We start from the raw sequence: 19,737 nt of genomic DNA, 5'->3' as shown, positions 1-19,737 counted from the left end.
GGCTCAGGTCCGATCTCAGGGTTGTGAGATCGAGTCCTGAGTCAGGCTCTGCACTCAACTCGGAGTCTGCTTGAGAGTCTCTCTCTCCGTGGCCCCTCCCCACTGACACAGGCCTGTACGTGGCTCTCTCTCAAATCAATCTTTTAAAAAATAAAAATAGGGGGGTGCCTGGGTGGCTCAGTGGGTTAAAGCCTCTGCCTTCGGCTCAGGTCATGGTCCCGGGGTCCTGGGATCAAGCCCCGCATCGGGCTCTCTCTGCTCTGCAGGGAGCCTGCTTCCGCGCCCCCCCCCCCCCGCCTCTCTGCCTACTTATGGTCTCTGTCAAATAAATAAAATCTTTAAAAAAAATAATAATAATAAAAGAGGGGCGCCTGGATGGCTCTGCCATTAAGCATCTGCCTTTGGCTCAGGTCACAATCCCAGGGTCCTGGGATAGAGCCCCATGTCGGGCTCCCTGCTCTGCGGGGAATCTGCCTCTCCCTCTCCCACTCCCCTGCTTGTGTTCTTGCTCTCACTGTCTCTCTCTGTGTCAAATGAATAAATAAAATATTTTAAAAATAATAAAATAATAAAAATAAAAACGTTATGACACTCTCAAAACATCAAAAGTAGAAAGCAACAAACTTCACGAGACACGGTGCCCAGAGAGCACATCCCGAGGGGCGCTGGACAGGCGGTCCCCTGCCGGTCCAGGGGTTGGCGTGGGGGCAGCGCGTGCGTAACAAGGGGCTGGGGGCTTAAGGTCAGGGTCGGAGCAACGAGTCCAACACCACCTTCACCCTTGGGGCGTGCCCGGCTCCACCGGCTAGAAAGCCTGCGGCTGCCGCACTCTGGGCCCACAAGCGGGCCGCCAGCAGTGCCCACGGCGGGGGAGCACCACCTGCACCGCATCACCAGACGCAGAGGACGGTGGGAGGGCCACTCCTGTGGGCTGCACCCGAGACCAGGTGTCCGGGCTCCAGGAGACAGCAGTCCTGCGACTACCACCACGGAAGGACTGCCAGGGAGTCTGTGGGCAGCAGCGCGCCAGCCGTGCCCCAGGCTGCACCTCCCGCCCCCGGGGACACAGCAGTTGGAGAAAGAAGGGTAGACGCCACGCAGAGGCCTGAACGAGCGGCACGGAAGCCGACAGGTCAAGGTCCTGGGGTGGGGACAGGTCAGTGTGCGCAAGGACAGCCAGGCCAGCGACCCACCAGGGCCACGTAGGCCACCAAGACAGGGGAGGCAGGTGGGGTCCCGGACCCGTCTGCAGGGAGCACGGACCTCCCCGGGTGGACCAGACACGGCACAGGAGACAAGGGAAGAACCACAATGACTGCTGGGCTTTGGCTGGCACCACCGGGTGACACAAACTGCTCATTTTGGGTAGGTGGGAGGACTCGGCTGGGGTGGGGGGTCCTAGTGTGCAGCTGAGGCCTAAGGTGCCCATGAGGTATCAGGGAGGCACAAGGCCCGGGGCATTTTCAGCAGAGGGAGGTGGTCAGAGGCGGGGCCTGAGTGAGCACGAGGAAGACCAGTGGACAGAGCAGAGCCCGGGCCGAGGCCGGGACAGCTGAGGGCCGAGGAGGCGGCAGGGGAAGTGGGAGGGATACCAGGAGGCCGGGCCGGAGGCCGAGCAAGGACCACGTTCGGGAAGAGGACGCACAGCACGCTTCTGCGGGGTCCCCTTTCGGGAGACAGGGAGCTGCCACAGGCCCAGCCCCAGCGGACCCATGGCCAGTGGGACTCACCAACTCGGGGCAGCCGACGACATGGAACCTGCACGGGACCCGGCACTTGCCGCACGCCCTGACGTGGTCCTGGAACTGGAAGGAAGGACGCTGTAAGAGCCTTTCCTTTCCCCTCCCTGCCTGGCCTCTTCGGTCTCACACCGAACAAAACCTGACAACCCAGTCGGACAGCCCAAGGCGCATCCGTGCACACACGCACACACGCACACACGCACGCACACACGCATGCACACATGCAGCTTGCGGGCGTCAACAGAGGGAGGTGTGTGGAGGGGTGTGTGCAGGCTGAGGAACTGCGCTGTGGCCAGTGTCTCAGAACACCCGCAGTGGCCTGATCCTGTGCCCGGGCCTCAGCGCCGTGTGCTGTCCGAGGCCCCGGGGCCTTGGGAGAAGGGAGGGGATGGCCTGACCAGGGGTCAGACTCCCACCACTGACCCGGCGCGGCGCTGGCGCACGACCACACTGCCCAGCAGAGCAGACGGGAGAACCCAGAAAGAGAGCGACTGCACGTGTGCCGGCCACGGAGCCAGCAGCCCCTCCTGCCGGCCAAGACGGGGGTGGATGCCGCTCTCCAAGGTGGGCAAGGCCAAGGGGCAGCCACAGGACCCCTTAAGAACAGTCCGTCTGCCTCCGTCCTCCAGGGCCTAGAATGACGATCAGGGCTACGAATGCCAAACGGAAACAGACCAAACACCGAACTAAGGGAAAGGACAAGGGACTGTGACCCAAGCTACCTGACAGAGCTCTAGACACAGACGAAAGGAGAACTAAGATTCTCTCCCCACTGCAGGAAACGGGCGTCCGCAGGGGTCCCGGCCCCCAGAAGGAGAAATGCAGGTGAGCCCTAAGCAAAAGGCCCGAGGAACGTGTGACTTGAGAACCACAAACGGGAACTCCCGGGACCGTCTTCCCCAGCTGTCACGGGCGAGCCCTGAGGATGTCACCCCACCCGCTGCTGGGGCCAGGGCCCGGGCTCTGACCTGTCAGCACACTTGCCCTGGTTCTCACTCGGGATCCACACAACCGTTTTACCCACCTACGCGACCACCTGGTCCCGAAGGGTAATCTCAGAGACTGGTAAGCAGAGAGACGAACGGCGACGCACCCCCGAGAGCCTGCGTGGGGCCCGACTGCGTGTCCCGCGAGCGCCAGAGGAGCCGGAGACCGGCCGCCCGCGCACCGTCACTGCCTGGCGTGCGCAGCGCAGGGGCTGCGTCCGGGGCACGAGCACCAGTGCGCCCCCAGGCTGAGATCAGCAGGTACCAAGACGCCCTGCAGCAGGACGGGCCGCTGACGCGGAATCGGGCAGAAATCGTAACCGCGACAGCCAGTCCGAGCCCACGACGCGGTCTCTCTTAAAACGGAGCAGCAAGGGGCGCCGGGGTGGCTCAGCGGCTCTGGGTTTCGGCTCAGGTCATGACCCCGGGGTCCTGAGCTCAGGCCCCACGTCGCGCTCCCTGCTCAGCGTGGAGTCTGCTTGTCCCCCTGCCTCTGCCCCTTACCCCACCCTGCCCCGCACTCACGCTCTCTCTCAAGTAAATGAAATTAAAAACAAACAAAAGCAGAGTCCCCGCCCCGGCCACTGAAGTGTTATAGAGGGAAAGCGGCGCAGGGAGGTGCCGCCCCGGGTCTTGGACGTGTGTCATTCCTCTCAGGCCGGGTCACCTCCACCTCCGCGGGACAACACAGTGGTCCACAGGTGACCCAACGCTCTCACCACAAGCCGACACGTCCCCCTCGGGGCTGGGTCGGAGCCCCACACCACGGGCACGAGCGCACCCCCTGGTCCCCAGGGGCCCGGGAAACCGCTTACTTTCTCCCGTGAGATCTTCTTCTTGCCGCAGCCGTCGCACGTCAAGGGGAACTTGGGACACACTTCGTGATGCGCCTGAAAGACAGCAGTTGGGGGCCAGGGCGCGCGCGAGGTCACCCGTGCCGTCTCGTGGACTCGTTCTGGGGCAGCAGCTCCCGAGACCCCCAACGGGGGGGTCCTGCAGGTGCTCAGAAGCACCGGAGCTCAGAGCCGCGTCCTCATGCGGCAGCTCCAGGGCGCCACGGGAAGGACAAGCCACTGACAGTGACTCGGGGAGGACACTGCTGCCAGTCACCCTGAAACCGGGCCACGGAGGGTGCCAGTGGCCTCTCTGGCCCCGAGGAGCAAGGCCGGCAGGACAGGCCACGGCCCTGCGAGGGGTGGGAACGCCTCCGGGAGGCCCCCACAGCGCCCCAATGCAGTCTGGCCCTCGGGAGGCCTCCACACAGACGGCTACAGACGAGGGGACGCAGCGAGGGCCCCTGGGGACGCGATCGGCCAACCGGCAGCCCCGCTGTTTCAACAGACAGGCGGAAAAGAAAAGAAAGACAGCCCCAGAGTGCCGCTGCAGATGACGAGACCTCGGACACCTCATCGAGAGGCAGTGTGGGGCCAGACGCCACAGACGTCACTGAACGTGGGCACCGAGTGAGGCAGGGACGACAGGGAGTCGCCAGTAAGACTCAGAAATGACAGCAACACATACAGCTCTCCAGAGACTCAAGAATTTTGAGAGAGAATGACGCAAAGCCTGGGACCCATGCGGTAAGTGTGGGGACCCCGATGCAGCCCAGCACGTGCGGACACGGACACAGGCGAGTGAGGGTGGCGTGGGCCTTGCACTGCCGCTGTACATGTGCAACCTGCTACACTAAAACAGCTTTTCAAAATGCGTCAGCTCTGCCTTCATCACCAACCCAGTTCCCCACCCAGAACCTTCTACCTCGTGGCTGGGAGGGAAGGGCCAGAGGCACGCAGCTGAAGCGCCAAACAGGACACAGCGGCAGAGGGCATGGCTCGGTGGCGCGGTGACGGCCCCATGGGGCCGGGCACCCTCACCTTCATGTCCGCCCAGCAGCAGGGTGCCCGGCAGTGACGGCAGCTGAGGCTTCTCTCCGGGCACTCGTGCTCTGAGTGACGCTCCTTCTCCCCAAGGCGAACCAGGCCTTTGCACGCCGGGCACTCGGTCAGCATGAATGGGCAGTGTCCTTCATGGCAGCTCTGGCAACAAAGGCAGCAAAGCATCAACAGGGCGCACAGGGGACACTGCAGGCCGCCATCACCGGGCCCCATGTGCGTATGGAGACGGCCACCCTGCTGAGCGCCACTGAGACCTGCGCTGACCCCACAGGTGCCAGATAAGGGGTGCCGCTCCGCGTGCCCCGATCTCATCTGCTGCAGGACCTGTGCTCCAGGTCAGAGGTGAGGAGGACTCAAGTCTAGCTGTTGGCACCCTGCCCACGTGATACCCTACAACATTGCTCCCTGGGGATGCTCCGGAGTGACACTCGGGGACAAGAGGACCACTGTCCAGATAGCGAGGGGGGCCACTGAGGGCAGAGATGGCGTGGGGTACAGAGAGCAGGAGCAGAGGGAGGGCGCTCCACGGGGCGGCAGAGCCCAGGCCCCGGGCGGAGGGCGTAGAGCAGGGCCGGTTCTAAGTGGACAAAAGGCCCGGGAGTGACGAGAGTCTATATGCTGGGAGGACAGGCCACGCAGCCAGACTGACCAGAGAAGGACCGGGAGCCCCCAACTCGTGCCAAGTCCCTCTCTGACAGCCCGCACAGGCAGCATGGACAGCGAGGGTGTGTGGTGCCCGAGGGAGGTCTGGGGCCCCAGCCTGGGGCCCTCCAGCTGCCTGCACCCGGGAGGAACGTGCGGGGAGGCACTGCGGAGGCGGAGGGAGGAGGGCGGGCAGGCGCTGCCCCTCTGGAGCCACAGAACCACGCGGGTGGGTGCGGGAACCCGCTGAACCTCAGCTGCTGGCTTTCCCGAGCGTGAGCGGGACGCTGGGGGAGACGGCTCGGCGCCAAAGGCGGGGAAGGACAGCGGCAAGGACCCGAAGCCTGTCCCAGGCCGGCCCTGCAGGGCCCGGAGCCCACGGTCCCACACAGCCTGCGGGCCCGTGGTCAGTCTGCCAGGAAAGGGAAGGGCAGAGGGGCACAGGGCAGAGGAACGGGGAGCTCCAGGTTTGTTTGCTGTTAGGTGTTTTTATCGTGGTAAACCGCACACGACATAAAGTTTACCATCTTAACTGCTCTTAAGGGCGAAAACACATTCACGCTGCGGGGCACCGTCCCCTCCACCTGTCCGCAGAGCAAGGTCATCGTCCCACGCTGGACTCTGTCCCACTGAACCCTGTGCCCGGCCCCACCCCGCCCCCGACCCCCCGTGTCTGCGGGTCCCATGCCTCTGTCCTCCAGCAAGTTTCCGCTCACACGCAGAATTGGTCCTTCCATGCCGGGATGACCTCACTCAGCACCACATAAGAAGTTTTAGGCAGGACACACTAGGGCACACTGGGGACGACGAGGGAAGGAGGCAAGGTCACTGTGAGAGGAAAGTTCCGGACTGGCCCAGAGCAGGAGGAAGCCCTCCACCATGGGCTCAGCATCTGCACAGAGCTCTGGGCTGGGGCAGCCATGGGGCGCGATGCCCTCCCGAGGGACTGGGTCTTCAGGGCTTCCCCGGCGAGCTTGGTCGTGGAGCACTCAGAAGGAGCAGGGAGGGCCTCAGACGTGCTGCTCCTGGGCGGGGAACACGCTGGCCGTGTCTCCAACCCGTCCCACGGGCTTGGCTGTTGAGGCAAAACCCCAGCACTTCCAGAGAGAGCAGAAGCCACGGGTGAACTCCAGGGACACGTCTGGTGGGGCCCACACCTCCTCCCAAGTGCCCATGCCACAAGCTCCCAGAGCAGGCACCCCTGCCCTCTGCCTTCCCACAGGGACACACCCCAGACCAAATGCCACACTCCCAGCAGGCCTCCCTGGTTACCCACCGCAGCCCAACCGAGCACCCCACAGGCTGCCATGCGAGGTCCCGCTGTCGGAAGGCCGCACACCGGGCTGGCGGGCCAGGACACACCACGCCGCACGACGGCCCAGCAGAGGGCCAGCCCACGCTGTCACTGCAGCCCGGCTCCCTGCCACTCCCTGCCGACGTGGCCTAGCCCCTGCAGCCCACCTGCACTGCAGCTGAGCCCGCCTTCGCCGAACCCCCAGGATCCCCAGGGCTGCGGCGGATGGACGCCACGCAGGCCCCCGCGACCCAACGGTAAGCAGCGTCTGGGCTACGCTGACCTCATAACAGTCACAACGCACCCGGGAGGAGTCCCAGAAGTGATCGCGGCTCACGAGACGGAATACGGTACCCGCAGACAGGCTGCTTGGAGTTAGTTAAGGACACTGCACACACGACAGGACACCTGGGGAGTGCTGCGGGGGCCCCTGAGGCAGCACAGAGCGAGCTGGCACCAGCGAGACAGGCAAGGGGGCACGGCCCTCTGCTGACTGCCATACGCAGCGGGTCCAACCTCGGACACCTGTGCACCTGTCACCCCAGGGCCGCCTTGGAGCAGGCGCGGGGCACCCCGCCCTCGTGGGATCAGAGAGAAGCACACACTCTGGAGAAATCGGTATTTATTCAAGGAAAATTCCAGCTGTCTCCGCGAGCAGCGCTGTGCCGCCTCGGAATTCACTCGGACATGTGGGGGGACGGAGCACGCCTGCCCCGGCCTCGCCTGTCAACCGTGGCCTCTGGTGACCCGTGCCCTCCTCCGGCGCTTCTGCCGAGAGCCTTCCCCCGGCCGGCCGGGCCCTCCCACACCGCCAGCACAGGCCCGCGCCCACTCAGGGCCGCCTTTGGCACTTGGCAGGTGCTCCACAAACGTCTCTGACCCGAACTGGAGATTTAAGTCACCACCTTCTTAGAAAATATCAGACATTGTTGCAAAGGAAAATCTCATTCAGAGGCTAACCAGGAATTTCCGAACAGCTCAGCCACAGCACCAGCATTTCACAATGCCCCCGTGAGGTCGAGCTCCGCCAAGGGCAGCCAGGTTGGCTCCGAGGGGAGGGCGGGTGTGCGTGGAGACCTTGATCTCGCTCAGGCCTGTGACGTTCACAGCCAAGGACAGGTTTTACCGAAGGGCCAGGCCCAGTGTCCCAGAGCAGCGCCCGCCCTCCCACATGACCAAACCCACCCTCTCAGGGACTTTCCGGGGCTCTCCGGGCCAGCCAGGGACTTTCCAGCCTACATGCCTGCAGGGCCGTGGCCGAGCCCACAGGCTGGCTGTGGTCCCTGGCCCAAGGCCCGAGGCCCACGAAGCCACCACCCGCCCGCACCATGGGCCCGGAGGCAGCAGAAACCAGCCGCTCAGACCGGAAGGTGGGGTGACTCCGCCTGTGCCCAGGACGCCTCTGGGTCCCTGCAGAAGGCAGCACAGCGTCCTGCGCCCACTCCCTATGCCCCACAGAGCCTCCTATACCCACAAGCCCCAGAGCCTGCTCAGGCTCTCCACCCTCCCAGGAGAGACCCGCAAACCCATGGCCTCCTCTCCGGACACCCCCGGGCAGCCGGAGCTGCCTCTTCTGCTGAGCAGAACCTCCGCCTGCATGACGCAGCCCGGGGGCCTCTGGGTCTCAGTCCTGGGAGTCTGGGAGTCTGGGAGGCACCGGAAAGGGCGTGGGGGGCCCAGAGCTGCTCCGCTTCTAAGACCCATGGACCCGCTGGATGGAAAGTGCATCTCTTAACCTGACCCCACCAGAGCCTCCTCCCTAGACACGGCCAAGCTGCTCTTCTGGAAGCACACGGCTTACAGCCCAGAGACCAGAGAGTCTGACTGGTCAAGAGAATGAGGGAAGGGACGCCTGGGGGGCTCAGTGAGTTAAAGCCTCTGCCTTTGGCTCAGGTTAAGGTCCCAGGGTCCTGGGATCGAGTCCGGCATGGGGCTCTCTGCTCAGCGGGGACCCTGCTTCCTCCTCTCTCTCTCTCTGCCTTCCTCTCCCCCTACTCTGAGACAGAGATCTCTGTCTGTCAAATAAATAAAATCTTTAAAACAAAACAAAACAAAACAAGGGAAGTTTGGCACACAGGCTGGGAGCAGGAAGGGAGAAGCCCGCTAGGAGCTCAAGTCCCACTTCCAGCCCCAATGGGCCCTCCACCACCATCACAACTCAGTGCCCAGTGTCCCCCCTATGACAGGGGCTACTCCAGGGCATGGGGCAGGAGCGTGCCTGAGCTTTGGAGAGCCAGGGTTCCACACCAACAGCCCATCCAGCCTCGCCAACAGGGCTGCCCACCGCGAGAGGCCAACCCGCCACTCTCCACGACTCCTGGCCTCCCGTCCTGGTGGCCACCCCCCCCCCGCCTCTCTGGGTTTTGCTGCTCTGGGGCCCTCACAGGAGTGGCTCCACAGGACCGACCCTCTAGGACGGGCTCACTTCACTGAGCACAATGGCCTCCAAGTCCGCCCATGTTAGGATTTCCCTCCTTCCTTTGTATGGCCGAATACCGGTCCACGGTGTGGACGGACCACATATGGGTTGTCTCCTCCTCAGGCGGAGGACACCCGGCTACCATGCCGTCCGCGTACAGGTGACCGACGGAGCCGCGCTAGTTACAAAGCCGGGACAGCCACACAAGCGAGCCACGGAGGCTGCGCCGGTCTGCCTGCCAGCTGCCACTCACACCGACGTGGGGACGCAAGCCAGCCCTGCCCGCTGACACAGGCACACCAGCCACTGCCCTGTCACTGGCCAGGGCCTCTCTGCGGCCACAGACCGAACATGCAGGATCCTCCTGCCACTCCCAACGTCCACGCAATTCTAAGTAAGAAAGTCCTTGTCTGAAAACACCCAGAAAAGTCCCACCAAGCAAAAAAGCTCCTTTCCTGCATGTTCCGGGAGATGTGGCCATGGTGCCCTCAGAGCCAGCACGACATCTGCCACACACTGTCCCCTCGCGGCCACCCCGCCATGGCATCCCGGCGGACAACTGGGCCCGGCCACGAAAATCTTCCCCCGAGCCACGACCCCTGTGAGTCCTCGCGTTTGGACGGCGAGCAGCCACGGGCTCCCCAGCGGGCCCGTGCAGGCCCGGCGCGACTGCTCTGGGGGTGGGGTTCAGGCTCGAAGGCCGTGCCAGCGCAGGGGGCACCCACCTCATACTCTTTAAGGGTCCCCTTCCAGGTGCAGCCGTCACTGGGACAGACAGCCGGCAGGCTCTCCACCTCCCTGCGCGCAGCGTTGTCTGGGAAAGCCTGAGGAAAGCATTCCGGGGGTCAGGCCTCCTCCTCCCAGCTGCCCGCCGCCAACCCCGCCACTGAGACTGCGAGGCTTCCAGACCGAGGCCCAGGCCTGAGACGCCTCTGGCGCCGCCTCTCCCAGCTCTGGACGTGACCGTGGCCGGGAGGGCCGCATCCCAGCGGTTCCGGCACCACGCGGCCCTCGGGGGTGTTAGAAAGACACCAGAACGTTTTCTGTTCACTTTGACGTTTTTGGCTTGAAGACTTCTCACTTACCGAACCGCTCTCCAAAATAGAGACGCCTTCCTCGTATATGCCCTCGTGAACGCAGGCGGCGCAGTTCTGCGGCCCGGAGCTAGCGAGGCAAGGGGAAGGCCGGCCGTCACACGGACGCGGGGGGCGCGGGCGCCTCGGGCCAAGCGCCAGTCCCCGCCGCGCTCTGCGCCTTCCAGCCCGGCCCTCGTCCGTCGCGAGCACGCACGCAGGCTCCGCGCCGAAGATCTCCGAGATGGGGGGATGACCCCAGCCTCCGACCGCGAGGCCGCCCCCCCGGGAGACACAGGGGCTCTCTGACGGCCCACCACGCGGGGCCGGGCACCGGGGATGAGGCGCTGGCTGCCTGCGCCCACCCAAGTCCACGGGCCACTCAGAGCGGCTGCCGGGGGCTCCCGCGTACGTGTCCACCCCCTGGAGCGGCGCACCCCGTGCAAACGCCCCGAGCCAATCGCGGGACTGTGAGCGGTCCTGCGCCCACCTGACCAACAGGACGAGCAGGAGGCGGACGGGAACGGCGTTTACGTCACTCCCCGCGACCGCACTGCCCAGTCACCGCGCAGCCCCGCCTCCCCGGCTCCTGACTTCACGCGGTCGTGAGCCCGCGCCTCCGCCCTCAGGGACGGCCCGGAGCACACACGTGCGGGCGCCGCCGCTGCCCGCGGTACCTGAGGATGCTGGTCAGACAGGAGGAGCAGTAGCGGTGGCCGCACTGTGCCTGGAAAGGCCTGCGCAGCACGTTCCTGCAGGCCGAGCACAGGTACTTGTCCTCCGGCTTGGTCCCCAGGAGGGTCTTGGAGAAGCCAGGCTGCAACAGGTCTAGGGAGCCGGGAGGGGTCGCGCTGGCCGCAGCCATGAGAGCCGCGCACCGCCGCGCCCTACGGAAGAACAGAGAGCAGGTCACGGGGGTCCTCGGACTGGCCCCAACTGCGGGGAAACAGCCCCTGCCCAGCAGTGAGGGGTCTGGGCTGAGCGGCGGTCGAGGACGAAAGAGCGGCGCCCCAGCACTCTGCAGGAACCGGGAGACCACCCAGCCCAACCGCTGCACGCACGGGGGCCGAGGCTCAGCGGCGCCGCACGCCAGCACCAGCACGCCCATCCGGAGCCTCCAGACCCACAGGCCGCCCTCGAGGTCACCCAGCCCACTCTGCTGTGACCCACGGGCAGAGCGCGTGCCGGATGCCATCTTCCCGCCAACACCGGCCATCCGCAGTCCTTGATGCCTGTGCCTTCCTGACTAGCCCAAACCTCCTACAGTCAGCCCGGCAGGAAATTCTGACCTGCCCTTGCTCCGTCCGAGGCAGCAGCCAGGAGGTGGCCACCCTAGACGTCGGCTTCTCCAATGTCACCCCCGAAAGGAGGCATGCGGCCCGCCTGGCACCACTGCTCTGCTCTCCAGCCACCGTCACCAGGGTCCCTCTCACTTGGGAGCTGCCCTTTGCTACCCCCCCAGGCCTTGGCAAGGCCGCCAGGGCAAGGCAACCAGGACGCACGAGCCGGACAGGGGACAGGCTTCCACGGCCTTCTGAGACCTTGCATGGGACACACTGTTCAACGTCCAGTATTTCAAAATCAACTGGCCCCGCCAACCCTGAGAAAAGGACAAGGACCCAGCAACCCGAGCATGAATCAGTGTTCACACCAAGCTGCCCAGCCCCACTGCCAACGCTCCAAACAGCTGCCTTCCCCAAATGCCCCTGGAAACACATCCCTGTGTCTTCTCCCACATGTGCACGGGGAGCACACCAACTTCCAAACCAGGACGTTCTGAAAGAATAGGCCTCTTTCCTACGCCCGTAAGGCTGTCTTCATCGTCTTGAGCTGTCCGGACAGCACAGGAAGCAGAGACAGTGTGTCCCTGTCTCCCGTCTACTGGGCAAACCCCCTTCCAATGAAGGCTTCTGGATCTGTGAGGCCTGCCCGGGCTGGCAAGCCAGAGCACACGGGTTCTAGCTCTCTAACCCGCCATTACTCCTGCAACCACTGGACAGATGGGGGAGGTGGTGCCCACGGCCGCTCAGCAGGACGGCAAGAGCCCCTCTCGCTGGTCACACGCCGTCAGCACATGTGGGTGTGTCTGGGCCCCAGCACCACGCATCAGTCCCTTTGACGACTGGGGGATGTCATTCTCTCCAGCCGTTAGGACACAGATGCGTGAGCACTAGAAGGTACCGCCAATAGGCCCTCTTGTGGAAGAGCTAACCCAAGAGCCTGAGAGGTCGTGGACGCATGCACGGTGCTGGCCAGGAAGACCGAGGTGGGAGGACATCCTCAGCCCACAGTCTTCAAGGCCACGTTTGTGCAACAAGCACTGACCAAACAAAGGACCCGTCCACGTGTGCTTACTCTCAGGGGAGACATCCTGCGTGTCCCGCCTTTCTTCGGGGCATGCAACGAAGCCGATTTCACGACCCATCAACGATCTGACAGTCACTGCTCTATGGACTACATCAGACGGAGACTTTCACCTTTAAATAACACCAACCACGGCAACGAGCCACACACTTTACGCCTGTTTCACGTTCAACTCGTTAAGCGAAACAGAACACACAAGAAGGACTCCACACTCACAGCCGTGCTTCACCTGGATGGGAAAAAGTAAGTGAGAAACCAACCCCATCGTGACAGGGTACAAGGGCTACGGTGACGCTTTTCTCTCTCTAAAACCACATGGAACCGCCCCCCTCAGCGCCCAGGAGTCGCGGCTTCGCCCTTCGGCATCGGCGTTCCCTCTGCCGGAAGCTGGGCCCTGCTTTCTGGCCGGCTGAACTCACTGCACTAATCCATCAACGGACTCCAGTTAGCTCTAGGAGAACCACACGAATGGCCTCTTTTTCTGAGTGATGAGGAAAGTCATAGGCTACGACACGCAGTCAGGCCCCCGTGACCTCACCAACACGGCCCGCGCAGTGGTCACAGCTGGCAGACACGGTGACGCTCCGTGGTCCTGCTCTGAACGTGGAGAAGCGGCCCTGGAGAGCCTGAGGAGCCCGGCCGCACCTCGCACTGGCCCAGGGGTCCCAGCGCCGCCCACGCTGTGCCTGCGGGGTTCCCAGCTTCCATCCCTAAATGTGTTATTCAAATGTCATTCGTAAACACATCCGAACTTTTGAGAACTGCAATGAAAGACATGAAAACTCAAAAGCGTTGTTCCAAAATGTGACACTTTGAGGGGCGCCTGGGTGGCTCAGTAGGTTAGGCGTCTGCCTTCGGCTCAGGTCATGATCCCAGGGTCCTGGGATCGAGTCCCGCATTGGGCTCCCTGCTCGCCCTCTGCCTGCGGCTTCCCCTGCTTGTGCTCTCTGCCAAACAAATTGAAACAAAAGTAACACTTTGAAGGCCGTCACCACGTCGAGCCCTGCTGCTGTGCCGCGCTCCCTGCCTCAGCCCCAGAAGACGACTTCCCTGTCTCTGACCCTGAACCTCGGAACGTCTAGGTGGTCTGCCCACGCCCACCCATCTGAAATGACACAGGCCTGGGGGCCTCCCTGGATGCGCAGCACGGCCCGCCGCAGACACAGGCGCCCGGGCTGGGGGGGCGGGCCAGCCAGCTACTGCGTGCAGGAGTCAGCAGCACCCCGACCTAGAACCCAAACACCCTACTGGTCCCGTCAAGCTTCCAAACCCTCTTCCGGGGAAGTCGGCTATGAATGAGAACTACCCCCGCTGCAGTGACTCGTGGGAACACGGGAACAAGCACTCCGACTCCGCCTGTCCTGGATTTCCCACTCACTCATTCCCCCAAATCAGGCTTCAGACACGAATGCACGGAGTTCCTACAACGAACGGACTTGTGTTTTGTTAAAAGGGCATTTCTAGGGGCGCCTGGGGGGCTCAGTGGGTTAAGCCTCTGCCTTCGGCTCAGGTCATGATCTCGGGGTCCTGGGATCGAGCCCGCATCGGGGTCTCTGCTCCGCGGGGAGCCTGCTCCCTCCTCTCTCTCTGCCTGCCTCTCTGCCTACTTGGGATCTCTGTCTGTCAAATGAATAAATAAAATGTTTAAAAAAAAAAAAAAAGAGCGTTTCTACCAGACACAGACCAGAGTTCCCAGAACGGTTCCAGGTACCCGAAGCTTGGCCGCGGGACAGCAGAAGCCGGAAGCAGTCCCCTCAGCGGCTCGGGGCCGTCATGTGCCACTCCCTCCTCTCCCCTGTTCCTGGCACAGATTTCCTAAAACCCCTGGGATTTCCTGAACCACAGGGACAGGGGGGCCTCTCTGTTATTCCTACGCCCCTTGTACACCCACCCCCACCCAAGGCCAGGGAGGGGAGAGGGGCTGGAGCCTGACCTCATCACCGACGACCAATAATTTAATCAATCCTGCTCTCGTGACAGAGCCCCCCGAATGCCCTGAAGAGTGAGGCTCAGAGCTCCCGGGCTGGAGAGGTCGCAGTGCTGAGAGGTGGTGTGCTGGAGGGCACGGAAGCTCGCGACCCCGCCCCGTACCTCGCCCTGTGCGTCTCTCCCATCTGCGATTTCCTGGAATCCGTTTGTGGGAGTTCCCTGAGCCACTCCAGAAACCACTGGGCCCACGGATGGGGTCCCAGAAACCACATATTTGGTGTCAGATGGATCATGAGTAGAGAAACAGCCATTTTCCATTCAGGGGGTCAGTGCCTCCACGGACCAAGAGGGAGCCTCTCGGGGCACCGGAAGTGCCCGTACACAAGGGTGAACGCGCACCTCACCGTGTCCTTAGGGTTCACGCATTTTGTTACACATATACCTCAACTTCAAAAAAAAATTTTTTAAAGATGGAATTTCTATTCCCAAAGAGTCAAAAAGGGCCTTAAGTCCCTAATAAATTCCTAATCCTCTCCCAAACGACCTTGTCTCATAATATTGAAAATGGCAGAGCAACCTGAAAACCAGGGTCTGACCTGGAAGAAGCCCCCAGAGAGTGGGGGGCATCCAGCCCCTGGACAAGCTCAGGTCCTGCCTCGGTGCGGAGCAAAGGACCCAGGGAAAGGGGCGTCCCTGCGAGAAATCGCCGGCTGAGCTGGAGACCACAGGGCACCTGGCCCCACCGTCCCACCCTGGGGCATGAGCACAGGGCAGTGGCGTGGGTCCCCGAAGGACAGGCTCTCTCCTTCCAACAACCAGGCGCCGCCCAAACTCATAACAGATGAGACACGGGGGTGCCTGGCTGCCGGGCAGGAAGGGGGGGGCATCACCATGCCGCCAGCAGACACACGGGTTCGACCCTCAGCTGGTGACACCCCGAATGCCAGGGACTGAGCTCTTCAAGATCACGTCCCCACTGACAGCTCCATGTCATACGACCCCAAGATCCCACGTCCCACTTCACCTGCTCGCACCCAGGTCTGAGGCCGGCAGAGAAGCCCGGCGAGGCAGTACTCAAGAGCTCCAACCAGCATGCAGGGGGAGCCCAAGACCGCCCCCCCCACTGGAAATCCACTGTAAAATTATAAGTTTCTACTGAAATTCATCCTTTTTTTTTAAGATTTTATTTATTTATTTGACAGACAGAGATCACAAGTAGGCAGAGAGGCAGGCAGAGAGAGAGGAGGAAGCAGGCTCCCTGCTGCACAGAGAGCCTGATGTGGGGCTCGATCCCAGGACCCTGAGATCATGACCTGAGCCAAAGGCAGAGGCTTTAACCGCTGAGCCCCCCAGGCGCCCCTGAAATTCATCTTTTTCCAGGCACAGCCCACTGCCAGAGAGCAGCCTGGCACCAACTTCACGGCCAACACCTGCTCCTACTACAGCACCGGCATCGCGAGCCGACGCCGCGCGGGCGCTTCTGGTCCAGGCGCGGGCTCACGCGTCTTCACACGATCGCCACACTGAAGCTCAGCGTCTCTGATTCGAGTCTGGCGCTCTCGCAGGGACAGGGTGATCCGTCAGTCATGGTGCAGCGACTCTCCAGTCCTCCTGGCCCAGGTGACTGCCCTGTTCCCCTGCCCCTCCCCCTGACCTCTAGGTGTCAGTGCCTGCACTTCCCCCCGCCCCCTCAACAGCTGGCCCCCATCTAAGCCCAAGAAGCGCCCCCCTCTTCGGCTGCTGCAGCCACATTCTCCGAGACCGCTCTCTCTCACCCACCCACCGTGAGCGTGTTAGTAAATCCCGCAGCCCCCCCCCCCCCCCCCGCAAACACCGGGAATCGGAGCACACTGCTACAGCCAGACCCCGGCCGCCAGCCCCGTGACCGGCCCTCCCGGCAGCCAGAGGGGCCTGCCCCGTGGCTCTGCCCACCACCCTGCCGGTCCGAGGGCTGTGCTTCCTCAACAAGGCCTTCCCTCTCGGCGGTCAGGAAACTGCACTGCACGGGCCGGTCTCTTCTAGAATACAAGCTAGGCACCAGCAGGCAGGGACTAGGAGGGCAGGAGGGAGGACCCAGGCCATGTCTCCCAGACTCCCCGCTCCTCCACAGACTCCTCTGCCCATCATTCCGCCTTTCCTCCAGTCCAAATGGGGCACCTCGGTCCTTGATCCCGCACAAGCCAGCCCTTCTGAGGCGCCCCCTATTCTACCCCCCTACCCCCAGCCCTGATGAGTACTCGCCTTCCTAAGCCACAACCAGGTCACGAGACCCCGGGCTCCACTGCCCCCAGGGCCCCGCCGGGAATGTGGCCTCAAGCCTGTTCCTGCACAGACCCTGGACGGTTTCCGCAGAGTGTGCCTCTTGCATGCCCCCTCCTGGGCTCAGACCCTCTGTCCAGGGGTGGGAGACTGTGGTGGGACCGTGACATGCCCTCCCTCAAGGGCCAGGCCCTTGAGAGAGTGGTCCTCACTCCTCTCCACGAGGGAGCAGGCCCAGTGCACGGAGAACGGTGCCCCGAGCACGGGCCTGGACTCCGGCACGCGGTGAAGACAGGTGCGCTCCCCACTCCTGGCATCGCGTGTGTGGGTGACTTTCCCGGATTTTCTCCTCTGGGCCGGCCTGCCCTTGCCTCTCCACAGCTGCGGCGTCCTGCCGGAGCGCTGACCACGCCGGTGGGGGGGCGGGCAGGATGGAATCTCCCACAGATCCGACTCTCAAAACACGCACTGAAAAGGCCTCCATCTTCCCGGAGACAATGCCTTCTCCAGGAGCAAGCGACCACCGCTGAGTCCTGTGCTCTAGTCCCCAAATTACAAGCACTGCTGCAACCCACTCCTTCAGGTCCCCGAAGAAATGGCATCTGCATCTACCTCCCCAGGAAGTTTAAAACCCACTCGAGAGAGAGAACCCCCAGCCGAAAGCCCCCTCTGCTCGGAGCCCCCCACGAGGGAGCCAGCAGGGCAGTGCGGCAGCGAGGCACACACACAGGCTTCACTCCGTCTGTCCCACCGCACTGGTCTTCACAGGCTCCTGCCCTGCGCCATGCCTGGTGCTGAGGACACTGAGGCAGGGGCGGGCTGGGACCACACAGCACAATGCGGCCACAGGACACAGAGATCTGTGACACTGCAGGGCACCAGAAGGATACATGGTGCAGACTAGGCATGTCGGAAAGCACCTGCAGCCCAAAGGGCTAGACCAGGAGCACCCCGGGGTGGCGGGGGTGCGAACTCTTCCTTTTGACTCAGGTCACGATCTGAGGGGTGCGGGATCAACTGAGCCCTGTGTCAGGCTCTGACAGCGGGGAGTCTGCTGGAGACACTCTCCTTCCGCCCCACCCCACCCCTACTCCATACGGTCTCTCTCTCAAATAAATAAACATTACCCCCCCCCCCAAAAAAGAGCCCCTAAGTGCCAGTGCATGCCCTCAGGAGCCAGGGCCAGGGCCTCAGGGGCTGGGCTTTATTCTGGGAACCAAGCACCCAGGGAGAGGGGCTGCCCAGATGCGCGGAGTGGAGAAGCCAGAAGCAAGTGAGGGCCTCTGGGGCTTGCGAAGGGCTGAAGCGAAGCCGTGCTGCACTTACGTGGCCAACAACGCAGGCTGGCTGAGACGGCCACCTAAACCCCCACTGAGCGGACACAGGCCACAGCCCACCCAGACCCAGCCCCCCGTGAGCTGCCGGGCTCCGCACAGGGCGTCAGCTCTCCTGGGCTGCTGTCCTGGGCTCTCCACTGCCACGGACGCCTGAACAGGCTGCTCCAAGTCGCCCCACAGCAGGATCTGGACCCCAGTGCCCAAGGCCATCTCCGCGTCCTCAACACCCGCCTGGGGATGCTCACCTGGCTGCCGCCGACACACGGGACACCCCACCTGCACTGACGGACAGCGGGATGCCTCCGGGCTGGGACAGCTGGGACCGGGGCCCAGACGAGCCCTGGGAAGAGCCCCGGGACGTCGCAGGTGATCCCAAACCCAGGGAGGCACAGCTCTCTAACCGCCCAGGGCCCTGAGAAAACTCGCTCTCCCTCCCGGCGCTCTTCATCCCGGTTCCCCCTCCGGCTGCCGGGCGGTCAGGACACGGGCACGACACGCACGACCTCGGAACGCGGTCCAAGCGCTCCGTGCTCCCCGCGGGCTGCGGGTGCCGTCGGGGAGCCGTCGGAGGGCGCGAACACACCGGCGCTCGGAAGCACTCCGGCCCGAGGAAGAAGGACGGGCCGCTCGCCGACTCCCCCCGCGCCCCGCTCGGCGCCCAGCCCGCGGGTGCTCGAGGGTCCAGGGCAGCGCCACGGACCCAGAGGGGCCTCCAGGCCCCGCAGGAGCTGGGTGGGGGCGGGGCACCCGAGGGGCAGAGAAGGGCGACGGCGCGCGGGGGCGGGAACCGGGGCGGCCAGGCGCGCCCCGCGAGCGCAGGGCCGGGTCCCTGCAACAGGTCAGCAGCCCCGCCGGGGGCCGGGTCAGGGGCGCGGGGCGGCGTGCGGCGCGCTGCCCCCGGGCCGCGACGCCCTGCGCACCCCGGCCGGAGCCGCCGTGGGCGCCCGCGGGTGTTCGCGAACTTTCCTGCGCCGGCCGCGCTCCGACTTTCGGTTTCCGGGCGGCCCAGCTCCGAGAAACCCCCTCGGGCCCGCGGGGCGGCGACCCCGCGCGCCGGCCCCGACTCCCCGGCGCCGCGCGCGCCCGCCGCCCCGGCCCCCGCCGCCCCCGCGACCCGCGACCCGCGACCCGCGACCCGCCACCCGCGACCCCCGACCCCACAGCGCCACTCACCAACGGTCGCCGCGCGCCCGGAACTGCGCGCCCGCCCAGCCGCCGCCGCCGCTGCGGACCCGCCCCCCGAGCCCGCCTGACTGACGGGCGCGGGGGCCTACCGGGAGCGCCCAGCGAGCCGCAGCAGACGCCGATTGGCCAGGTCTCGCCCCCGCCCTCCGCCTCGGCCCGCCCCCCCGACGGACTGACGCCAGACCCTATCAGGAGCGCGCCGGAGGCCGCAGCGGGCGCCGATTGGCTGGAGCCGCCGCGACGGGCGCACTTAAGTCGAGCCCCGGCTCGGTCCGCGCAGTTGTCCGGCTGCTGCGGGTGACTCCGCGGGGTCCTCGCGCGGCGGGGAGCCGGCCTCCTGCGGCGGGGAGCGGGCCTCCTGCGGGCAGCCCTAGTGGGCGCCTCCGCTCGCGAGAGCCGGGCCCGTGGGCGCCGCGGCAGCGCCTGCCCCTCGCCGGAGCGCGGCCCAGCGCAGGCCCCAGCGGGCGTTAGGGGTCCGGGGAGTCTGCCGAGTCCCCGCGCACGTACGCAGCAGGACGAACCGCGGCGCCCCTGTCCGGAAGTCACGCCAGGAATGTTCAAATGCCGCGGAATTGCACCTTTTAACGTGGTTTTAAGTGGGGGGTTACTTGT

The 19,737-nt window shown here is 64.4% G+C and overlaps 1 protein-coding gene across 2 annotated transcripts in view; it reads right to left on the bottom strand.

The window, feature by feature from the left end:
* The window catches only part of TRAF2 (TNF receptor associated factor 2), a 23,356-nt gene extending 4,189 nt beyond the window's left edge, over window positions 1–19,167 (bottom strand). The window contains exons 1-7 of one of the 2 annotated variants that reach the window (XM_080820376.1): window positions 19,114–19,167; window positions 10,729–10,938; window positions 10,064–10,142; window positions 9,704–9,802; window positions 4,603–4,764; window positions 3,544–3,618; window positions 1,731–1,805 (exon numbers count right to left, since the gene is read on the bottom strand). In XM_080820376.1, coding sequence (XP_080676502.1) covers window positions 1,731–1,805; window positions 3,544–3,618; window positions 4,603–4,764; window positions 9,704–9,802; window positions 10,064–10,142; window positions 10,729–10,916 — 678 coding nt within the window. In that variant the 5' untranslated portion in view covers window positions 10,917–10,938; window positions 19,114–19,167. Of the gene's footprint in view, window positions 1–1,730; window positions 1,806–3,543; window positions 3,619–4,602; window positions 4,765–9,703; window positions 9,803–10,063; window positions 10,143–10,728; window positions 10,939–11,340; window positions 11,510–19,113 lie in introns of those variants that run through there. The other variant, XM_080820377.1, reaches the window with a different exon arrangement.
* Window positions 19,168–19,737: the final 570 nt, after the last annotated feature.

The sequence above is a fragment of the Martes martes genome (genome assembly GCF_963455335.1).
Source record: "Martes martes genome assembly, chromosome: 12".
NCBI lineage: Eukaryota > Metazoa > Chordata > Mammalia > Carnivora > Mustelidae > Martes > Martes martes.
Note: the sequence above shows the minus strand (reverse complement) of the source record. Positions and strands in the feature narration are given on the sequence as shown.